This window comes from Aplysia californica, unplaced genomic scaffold, assembly GCF_000002075.1.
Source record: "Aplysia californica isolate F4 #8 unplaced genomic scaffold, AplCal3.0 scaffold00036, whole genome shotgun sequence".
Classification (NCBI taxonomy): domain Eukaryota; kingdom Metazoa; phylum Mollusca; class Gastropoda; order Aplysiida; family Aplysiidae; genus Aplysia; species Aplysia californica.
In genome coordinates this window covers 336,275-346,793 of record NW_004797306.1, presented here as the reverse complement: position 1 = coordinate 346,793, position 10,519 = coordinate 336,275, and the positions used below count along the sequence as shown (strand labels likewise).

Here is a 10,519-nt window from a genome sequence, read left to right as displayed (position 1 = left end):
GTCTCTCTCTCTCTCTCTCTCTCTCTCTCTCTCTCGGGAACAGGGGCCCCAATATCAACGATTTCTCTCTAAAGACATCTGCACTGTGCATCTTTCTCCAGTTGTACCCACATTTCAAACAGTAACACGGTACAGAAGTACAAAAATTACTGCCATAGCTGTATGTAAATTGATGTTTCACTGATAGAGCACTGAAAGAAGGAATCTTACAGTTTATAGAATGTTCTTTAATGCTGCCTACCATTTCACAACCTGGATATAGACAGATGGATGGATGGATAAATATATTGATAGGTAGGTAGGTAGGTAAGTAGGTAGGTAGGGATGTAGGTAGGTATATAGATAGAAACGTGATCTATCAATTTGCTCTTACTATGTCACATTTGAACTTGCTATATCAACAAAATAACGACTGTTTTTCTATTTTCAAAAAACCCCTTAAGTTGATTTTTGATTTGTTATTTCTACCTATTTAACTGCTTTCGTACTCATTTTCAGACTTACAGTTAATTTTTAATACTCTTTTCTTTCCTCATGCTTTTCAGGGCATCTACTTAATGGGGAGGAATCGGCCCACCCTCAACCTACACTGAGACATCCACTGTTTACAAGCTGAGCTTACGTATGTCAATCTCCCCCTATAGTAAATGTTGCCAAAGTTTTACTAGTTTTAGTTGTTGTAAAGCATTTACCTTACAGTTGCAGAATATCTTTACAAAAACTCAAGCTTGACATCACATGTGTGCATAAAATACATTCAAAACATTTTACAGAGTTTGCTGAAGCTTGATTTTTGCATTTTAACTTTTTACTGCCCCCAGCCTTGGAAAGGAGGGGTCACACTGTGAAATACAATGGAGTCCACTTAAATGGAATTACGGTTAATCTGAAAATAGCGTTTCACTGAAAGAAAATAAAGTCCCCAATCTTTTTACTTCTATTTAAGAGCCTTTCTGTTGCTGTAATCTGGGTGCAGAGGAAAAGTGGAGTGGATATTTCTAGAGACAGTCAGAAAGACTTGTGTGGGATCGTGTTTACTGGACAGAGCTTATTAGAGCTGGGTACTTCATCCATATTTATTTCTATTCCTTTTCTTTTTCTGTAATGTAGTAGTGACTGTTTTATACTGATTATGTGTTACAGAAAAGATGAATGCAGCAAAACATTTTAGTTTTCAGCCTCCATCCCCTCTGATATCAGAATTTACTGCTCCATGCTTGTGCTCGCTTTCATGGTGTTTTCCAAAAACTATAGGGAGCCTCAAATTATCCTGTAGTAAATTTTATTACACGTCTAATGAAATGTTATCCCTGGCACAAAATTATGGTGCAAATAAGTTTCCACAGAGTGTCAAGAAAAGTGCCCCCCTTTAATGGGTTTTCAAAAATTTTGCTAATGGTCACTGCTTATTTACAAGTAACTTTTAAAACTATAACTCGAAATGCTTTTTCATCCAGATTTTGATGAAAGATTAAAAAGCCAAACAAATAAGATGTGTTTATAGATGAGAATATAGATCCCAGTGGTTGCCAACAAGTGCAGGAGAAAAACTCCTTTGTATTTTGCTGTTAGAAAATGGTGCAAAGGCTTTTGGTTAATAGCCTGTGTTGCGTCTCTTTAAAGACTGTAACACTACTCAAAAAGGGACCCCAATTCAGTTGCAGTGAACTCTGTAATCTTGTTTCTATTTCTTCTTTTCCCTGTCAGCTATTCTTGGTGTTTGGGAGAGACAACAGCTGCAGCCAAGGGAATGTAATGACCCTTGACCTTATTGACCCATTTGACCGCCATCCTGGTGAGTTGAAATATTGTTGATATTGAGTCAACACAATAGGAGTCTTGTGTTGTGAAGAGGCGGACTAGCACCAGGTGCCCATTGGTAGGACGGGATTGTGTCGGGTAATGTTGATTTAACACTTTGCCATCATATTTTAGGAAAAAAAAAAAGAAACTGGGTGGTAAACATCGCCAATTGGCGAGATGAGGCGGCAAAGTGTTAATAGTGGGTTCAGTGCAAACTGTGTATAGACCTCTGCCTTACTACATCAAATTTGACTCGCATGTCAAAGCAGGGAAAACATTGATCTCTGGTGATTGTGTAGCTTGGGGTAGAGGTTTTATCCAGTGTCTCGTGGTGTTGATGTACATAAAACATACCATTTAGAACATAAATATTTCCTTCAATAGTGGCTTTACTGCATATGGCAGTTACTGTGTTGAGAGATTCTTGAATCCCACAGACATGGGAAATTTCCATAGCTTTCTACCAATATCTCCGAATCAACACCGTCCATTATAGCATTCTGTGCGCAAACAAAAGATCTCACCTTGATTTTGTGATTTGTAGGCTACAAGCCTTGTGATTAGCCGTTACTCACCTGACAAATTAAATGCATATAATTAGTTACTTTGAAAAACAAACGTATTTAAATTTGATTTTGAAAGTCACCACCTATTATCATTCCAAAAAGGAAAATCTGGCTAGCCCCGACTATATATACATACACACCTTCTCTGCCATCACACAGTCCTCGATGGCAGACCCATTTCTATTTGAATGTGCACTATTTAGTGTGGGGTGGGGGGAGGGGGCAGGGGTGTTGTGTTACCTATTGTGTTGGTGTTGTGTGTGTGTGTTCACGATTTGGTTGTGTGTTTGTATTGGAAGGATGCTCTAAATTCACATTTTGTTCTACAGAAGCATGCAAGAGAACACTGTCAATTTTTTTTTCCATGGAGATTCAATAAAATATACCTATATCTTAGTTTCCTTTATGTTTAGCTCATGTGATGGCCCAACAAGACAGACGACCGCTAGCCTTCTGACACCCGTACCTCAGGGACAGCTTGACCCAGCAGGAGCAGGAACCTGGCCAGAAGCTGCCTCCCATTAGCAGAGGTGCCCGTGCAGTCACACAGAGCCCACTGGTCATCACTTCATCATCCTCTTTTGAGCTACCCAGAGAGTGGAGGGTCTGGTATGGACTCTGGCCCTCTAGACTGGCCAGTGGGTGACCGTCGTAGCGGAGACATACACCTGCCTTTTATCGCAGACTTGTACGATATAGTGAGTATCACTTCTCCTCGGCAAGGTGTTTCAGGGGTGTGGCATACAATCTGCTTGACTTTGAAAATAATAACTCTTTTCAATCTTATTGCAAGATTTGAACTCCTTCGACTCCATGCTTCGATGAAGTTCAAGTAAAAAATTCCATGAGTAATAATGTTTATTGAAATTATTAACACAGCAATCTCAGTTTTAATCTTTGTAATTTTTTTGACTGAACTGTAAATGTAGATTTCTTTTAGTTCATTAGTGATTTCCACCTTACGGTAAGGTACATGTATAAAAAAAATAGGCTCTTTTGGATGTTGCAGACATTATAGTTTATGACAGATTTATGAGGAATGAAAATCAATCATTGGAAACTGGAAACTTATTCCATGAAAAGGAAGATCGATATACAGTGGAGTCAGCTTAAACCAAACACAAGTAATCCAAAGACAGCTGTAAAACAAAAGAAAATAAAATCCCAGATTTTTGTTTCCTCTATTATTATTATCATCCTCACTTCACCGAAAAGAAGCTAAACAGTAAAAAATTCCGGTGGTCCCAAACATTTTGGTTTAAGTGGACTCCACCAAATAAGACTTTGATATATCTGAACTCTATTACTCTTTTAGTATTTCATCATTGTAGTGCATTTTACTTGGATATATATACATAATATTATGTTTTGTTCCCCGTTTGACTGTAACGTTGAGTCCATCACTGCAGCTTTTGTTATACAAAATTATGTGGTGTGGATGGCCGAGTGGTTTGGCTCTCAGACTCGCAACTGTAAGATCGTGGGTTCGAATCCGATCAGGGACCTGACGTTGTGTCCTTGGGAAAGGCACTTTACATGAATTTTCCTCACTTCACCCAGGTGGGAATGGGTTCCCAGCTCTAGACAGAGAAAGATCTTGTCCGTTTGATAGTGTTTGAGCACTTAATTAATTGTCTGCACTGTATGCTTCCCAGGAAGCGAAGAATGTTTCTGAGTGCTCTATGATCTGCTGGGGTAATATAGTGTAATGCGCATAGAGCTTGCTGTACAGCGGGGTTATGCACTGTACAAGTACTATTTATTATTATTATTATTACAACAGACTACAGGAAGAACCAGCACCAGACACGGCGTCCACTCACTCCCTCCTGCTCTCTCACAGCTGGACAACTCTGTTGGTCACATCAAGGACAGGCTCAGGCTCTTGGCTAGGTGCGGACATGTCTGCTTTCTACTGTACAGATTTTATAAGGACAATGTAAAAAGGCACGGGGAGTTGAGAATGAGTTTGTGCAGTCTTCTCTGAAAAATTCGTTGTTTCATTTTATCTTGAATTTTTTAAATCCCTGTTATAGAAGAAATAATCTGGAGAATTGTAGTCTCCTAACAAAAAGGGGTTATGTTTTTAAAAAGACTCTATGAGATAATAATTTTTAGATGTTCACATTGTGAGCACCATAGAAAGTCATTTAGATAATAAATGTAAATTTGAGTGAAGAGAAGCAACATAATGAAGGTTATTTAGTGCAGGGAAAATTGAAGAGGGATACAGGCTTAAGTAATGTTTGCATAATCTGCACGTCTGATGAAGGAATGTTGCAGCGCGTTGCTGGGTCTGCTAGAGAACATACTAGTATTATATTTGTTAGTAGGACAATATCAAGACAAGAAAGTGTAATTATTTTGATGAATACAGAAGAGATCTTAATTGTGACTGTCTTGCCAAATCAAACTGAGAATGTGGATTCATGAACGAATGAAGTAGAAAAACTGCCTTCAGAAAGTGCAGCTCTTGTATAAATTTATGTTTTTTGCAAATAAAAGAATGTTTACTTTTATTTTTTCATCCTCTGTTGCCGTTAAGCGTCAAGGGAAGATGCAGTTTTCTATGGTAGGCCAGCTCCACAGCTTTTTCAGTTGGGATATTATGATTTGTTAGGGTTTCCTTGGCACCCTCAATCCACTTTTTGCATGGCTTTCCTATTCCTTTATAGCCTGAGTGCTTGGTGCTATAGGCAATCAAGGCTGGCTGGCTAGGTGACATTTGTATCGGGTGTTCTATTTCTCTGTCAATGGACCCGTTTTCAAAAAGAGTGCTGCCAAAATATTTAAACTCCTTCACCTGTTTCATTTGTTTACTATTGATATGGATGCTCAGATGACCATGGTTTCGGCTCAATAAAAGAATGGGAGTGTTTATTTGGGCTACATGTAGCCCAAATAAGATCATCCTAAAAGAATACACATTTATTAATTTGAAAATGCTCAGGCTATGAAAAAAATCTAAAATGTATCATTTGTAAGGATTATAGTAGCGACATTATTTTCAAAAACTGCGGAGAATAATCTGATTTCATGCAGTGATGTGAAGTAAAAAAGTTTCTTTCCTTTAGCATGGACAAAAGTTATATGCTTCCATGTTTATGTCTTGTTTTATCAGAGAAAAGATGGAAGTTTCAGAAGCCCGTGAGTTGCTCAATCATGACAGAGAAATGCAAAACAGACTTTATCAGACTGAGATGCAGGTGAGTTTAGGAGCAGTCGTGTAGATCACTCATGTGGCCTATTATCATTCCTGGAATGGTTCTGTCTTTAAAGTACACTAAAGCTAAGAAAATAGCCCTAATAATCTGGGTGTTGACGCTTGCTTTTTCTTCTTTTGCTGAACTGTATGCTGAGTTGGGTGCCAGAATTTTTCTTGTTTTTACTAGTTTACATGTTTTACCTCTGCTGATATTTACTTGAAGGATTGATATGTATTAGAAATTGATTTATTTCAGATGTTGTAGAAATGTACATGTTAGATAGATTTAAAAGGCATAAAATATCTTCAGTCAAATTTTGCTCCTTATAACAGTTTCCCTCTATGAAACATTTGCATATTCATGTGTAAGTTATATATATTCAAGTCCCTGCTCTGGACTGTATCTAGTTTTTGTTCGCCAGAGAATGACCCAGAGATTCGACAAAGAGAGGAAGCACACTCAAGCCTTGAGGGCCGCACACCAGGAAGAGGTGGAGAGAGCCCGACGAAGGCTGCGAGCTGAGCAGATGGAAACTCTCAACGTTAAATCTTATTATTTTTTTGTGACGTAGGTGTTTTTACGCCCCCCCCCCCCCCCCCCATTGAGACAATTTAAATTATTTAGTAAATGGGTTTCTAACTCTACCTGTCAATGCCAATCCATGACCCAGGGCTATATTACTTCTATCAAAATGATCATGGCCAACCAGTCAGTCAAATGCTGAAGCAGAAAAGAAGGTTTGCAATGGTGGTTATGACAAGTGGATTAAGAAAAACTTGTGAGATTGCAGGTTTGGGGTTTTGAGGCTTTGCTTGGATCGACGTAGTATACTTGGCAAGTCACTTTACACAAATTTTCCCAATTGCCTCAGTCCAATCGGAGATAGGCGTTAAATTTGGAGGTACCGCCTTTTAAATAACCTAACAGTGTTGAAAGGTACAAGACTTTTACTTTTTGAGCTTCTGTTGTTTGCCAAAGCTTTCAAAGCTCTCAGCTCTGTATTTTCAAAGTTGGAAGTTTGTTCCCAGCTCCTGCCTCTTAGGTAGTCTAAAGTCTCATATTCAAGAACTGTTTTCTGACTATTATTGCAAGTGACCTGTGACTGTCAAACACATATGTGGGGCAGCGTGGTTAAATCAGGCACTCGTCAAAATAATGAAATTGAAGAAACGGGTATTTTTCTGCCGGTTTGAGTTTTTATCGACTTTTTGTTTTTTGGCTCAGCACCTTTTATGTCCATTTTGAAGAAAAATTTCTGTATGAATTTTACTGAAAAACTTTGATTAAAGACACAATAAATGTAAACTTTCAGTTTCCAAGGACTCTTATTAAGTCTTAAGCTATGGAAGTTACGAAGCTTTGGTGGCCTATTCTCACTAATTTTACTTCCGAAACCAGACAACCCCCCCCCCCCATTTTCTTGAATCACATATATCTTGATTTTTGTTTAAGATAGATTGGTAATTTTTTCATCAAAATCAAGACAAATGAACAAGCTTTAAGATGGTATCAGTAACTCCACATGACCAACAATTGACGAGCGTCTGATTCCACCTTTTCAGTTGCTGCTGTTCACTCTTAACACAGTTACTTAAATGGCGCTGAGAGGGGTACAAGTACAATTCTACCTGAGTAGTCATCTGACCTTTGGAAGACACCAGCCCTATTCATATAATCGAAATTTAAAGTCACTTGTTAACAAAGCCAGGATACTACACAGTGGCTCCAGCAATAGCACAGTTTTTTTCAATCTCAATTGTCAGTTGTCATTCGTAAAAGAAATCTCCCTTTTGCATCTGTACCTTGCACACAAATGTTGTGGGATTGATTCTCCTATGGAGGAAGATATTGATCCAGAAATGTCTATGTTTCTGTTATGATGTATCCCAAATAGCCAAGCAGGGATGAAGCAGCATGCCTCAAAATGATCTACACTATGCAGACCAAATGTCCTAAAAGTTACAAATAGAAGTAACAGTGTAGTATTTCCATGCGAGTATGTAGGTTAAAAGGGCAAAGTCAGTGAAAGAGAGGATGTGGTGATGGAGAGAGAGAGTGAGCAAGTAAAATAGAATTAGGTGAATGGTTGTGTCTTTGAAAGCGTGATACAGCTTTTCAGTTCTGGTTTGGTTGGTTGCGAGCCTTATAAAGTGCCTAGACCCACATCGGAATTTATACTATATACAGTGGAAACCTAATATAACAGGGATGGTGGGAGCAGAGAAAAATTCCCGTTATATCTGATCCCTGTTAAATCAGAAATGCAAGGAAAGTAAGCATTTGTGGACTATTCAAGCCGTATTTATTCATGGTTAGTGGAACTCGGATTCAACGAGGTCGCCGGGCCTGATCTCAAATCTTGTTGAATCCGAGTATTCCGAGTGTTCGTTATAGCAAACACGAGGTTTTGTTTAGATAATTACAGGCACTGAGCAAGTAATGAATAAAGAGAAGTCACAAGTAGTGCCTGAAATGCTTGCATATTATGAGCTGTATAAAAAAAAACACGATTCGTTCAAATGCACACGCCTGTGTCATCTCGATTGTTTACCACAAAATTGTGTTGCTGTGTAGAGCCAAACATACGGCAACTTTTGATTCCATAGACAAGCGCACAATTCATTACGTAGATCTACGTCAAGACTAGCTTATCATTGTAATAATGATCAGTTGCCGGGGAGAAAAAAAGACTGTGACGCGTTTGTATCTATTCTGCGCACACACAGCCACACGTGTGCAAGTCGCCCATCTGACCCCGACACGTCAGAGTAGACACGTGCGCCAGCCAACAACGCATGTGTTGGTATGAAAAAAGACCGCTGATTGGTCGCATGCAATCGGCAAAGTTAATAGGCCTAATGGTTCACGATGAAGAAGCAATGGATGGTTTCCGGGAACAGATAAAGTTCGTTCTGGGAGAAAAATGAGCGAAGCCACGTATACGGGGCAGTTCACCCTGGAAGCAACCTCGTTGAATCCGAGCTCTCTGATTTAAGTGCTCGTTGAATCCGGGTTATTTTTATTGATTTTAAAGAAGAAAAAAACCGGGGAATCTATCTTATCTCGATGAATCCGAGTTCGTTGAATCCGAGTTCCACTGTACCCATGAACACAGGTTTTGGCCATGTGGCAGGCCTGCGCAAGACACATTACGCGTACGTGTAGCTAGGCTTAGGGCTAGATCGAAGTGTGTAGCACACCGCAGCCCTCTCTCGCTTCACCCGCTGCGTGTGCTTGCATTGGCGTGGCTTGCGTGGGCTTGCTTCATCACTGCCTTACTCTCTCTCTCTCTCTCTCTCACTATTACTTTTTACACATTGTTAATGAGCCTTTGTCCCTGCTATAACCGATTGGGCTTTGATGAGGCCCTATTATTGCCGATAACTTTTAATAGAGATAAAGTGAAAGAGTAAGAAAAAAGGGGGATTTTATAAAATCCCTGTTAATACTGGGCCTGTTATATATGGTTTCCACTGTAAATCAATTTAACTACATTGTATTATCTTGATCATTATGATTATGATGATGATGATTATTATTATTATTATTATTATGAGTATTTTATTATCATCATCATTGTGATAATTTTTTTCTTTCTCCTCTCGTCTTCTCCTTTCATTGACAGTCCAAGCTTGACACTGAGGTGGCTCATACAACAAGGGATAAAATGGCTATACTGGATTTGTCACGGAGACTTCAGAACACACTGGATCAGCACATTGGCAAAATATGATCAGAGCTTGTTTGACTTAATGAGAAACAAAACTGACCAACAGAAACAATGAAGGGTTAGAGAATTGTATTCCTTTGACTTTTGATTTGAAGAGAAGCGTATCAGTACAACAGTTGTGGTAATAAAGTGCTGGAAAGAAAAAAGAAAGACAAAGGGATAAAGAGTTTTGCTTGAGTTTAAATGACTAGCATATCAAGACATTTTAAAGATAAAAAGACACTACGCAGAGACAGGAAAGAATACCTTTCAATGAAATCTGATAGACTAGAAGTTTTGAGTGATGTTATGGTGCTTTCTTTTGCATGCAGCATACATGCATAGTGAAACTCTTTCAGTCACTCAACCACACTGACCCAGTAAAGGAATTATTGCTGGTTAGCATTGAACCCATGATACAGTTGAGGCCACATATATATTATATTTGTAACGAAATAGATTCGAAAAAAATGAATTATTGTTTAAAATGAATTACTGCTTTCGTCCTGATGTTTCCACTGTTTAAAATTGAAGTGGGTAATACGAGTGCTATGGACCAATGGAAAGTGAACTTTTTGTAGTCAATGCCTCCCCACCCCTGGTTTCAGCCCCTTACAGAATCAACAGACGGAAACAAAAGTAGGACCTATCAGTGGCGCCTTCCAACCACTTTCTGGAAGTAGAAGACAAAAGCTGGTTACCGATTGAGGAATGATGACTGTACTGCACGTACATACCTATTGTAATAAAAATTATACACTTACATTCTCCAGAGCTTTCTGACTTAAAGGACTGAAGGGATATTGGATTGCCCCTTCAGACAAGATGTCAGTGCCACATCAGCATGACACTGTTAATGTTATTTGAAAACATAATTCTCCCCTTTCTATTTTTTTCTTGTTATGGGAGCAGGCATGATTATGCTAATAGTGTGAATATAATGGCGAATTATATTGATTTTTGGTTTTCATAAGCAGCCTCCATCTTCTTTTTCCGTGAATACTCCAAAAATTACACATGCAAAATGATTGAATAATAAAATCTATCAAGCTTATCGCATTGTCAGTGTTTTTATTGGTTGGGTTTTGGGGATTTTTTGTTGCTATTGTGTTTCAAATTTTTCTTTCTCTGTGTTATTATTTCTGATCTTTTTTAACCTTTTCCTAACTGAGTTTGTGCTTCATCTTCTCACAGAAAATATAGGCAACTCATTTTTTAAAGAGCTCATCAAAGCT

The 10,519-nt window shown here is 38.6% G+C and overlaps 1 protein-coding gene across 3 annotated transcripts in view; it reads left to right on the top strand.

Annotated features, from left to right (window-relative positions):
* Positions 1-10,338, top strand: part of LOC101863566 — an 11,150-nt gene extending 812 nt beyond the window's left edge. The window contains exons 2-8 of one of the 3 annotated variants that reach the window (XM_035973916.1): positions 546-622; positions 1,708-1,795; positions 2,783-3,067; positions 4,153-4,262; positions 5,491-5,575; positions 5,997-6,101; positions 9,201-10,338. In XM_035973916.1, the coding sequence (XP_035829809.1) occupies positions 2,981-3,067; positions 4,153-4,262; positions 5,491-5,575; positions 5,997-6,101; positions 9,201-9,308 (495 nt within the window). In that variant the 5' untranslated portion in view covers positions 546-622; positions 1,708-1,795; positions 2,783-2,980 and the 3' untranslated portion in view covers positions 9,309-10,338. Of the gene's footprint in view, positions 1-545; positions 623-1,707; positions 1,796-2,782; positions 3,068-4,152; positions 4,263-5,490; positions 5,576-5,996; positions 6,143-9,200 lie in introns of all 3 variants that reach the window. The other 2 variants (XM_005091811.3, XR_004859535.1) reach the window with 2 other exon arrangements.
* The last annotated feature ends 181 nt before the right edge of the window (positions 10,339-10,519 follow it).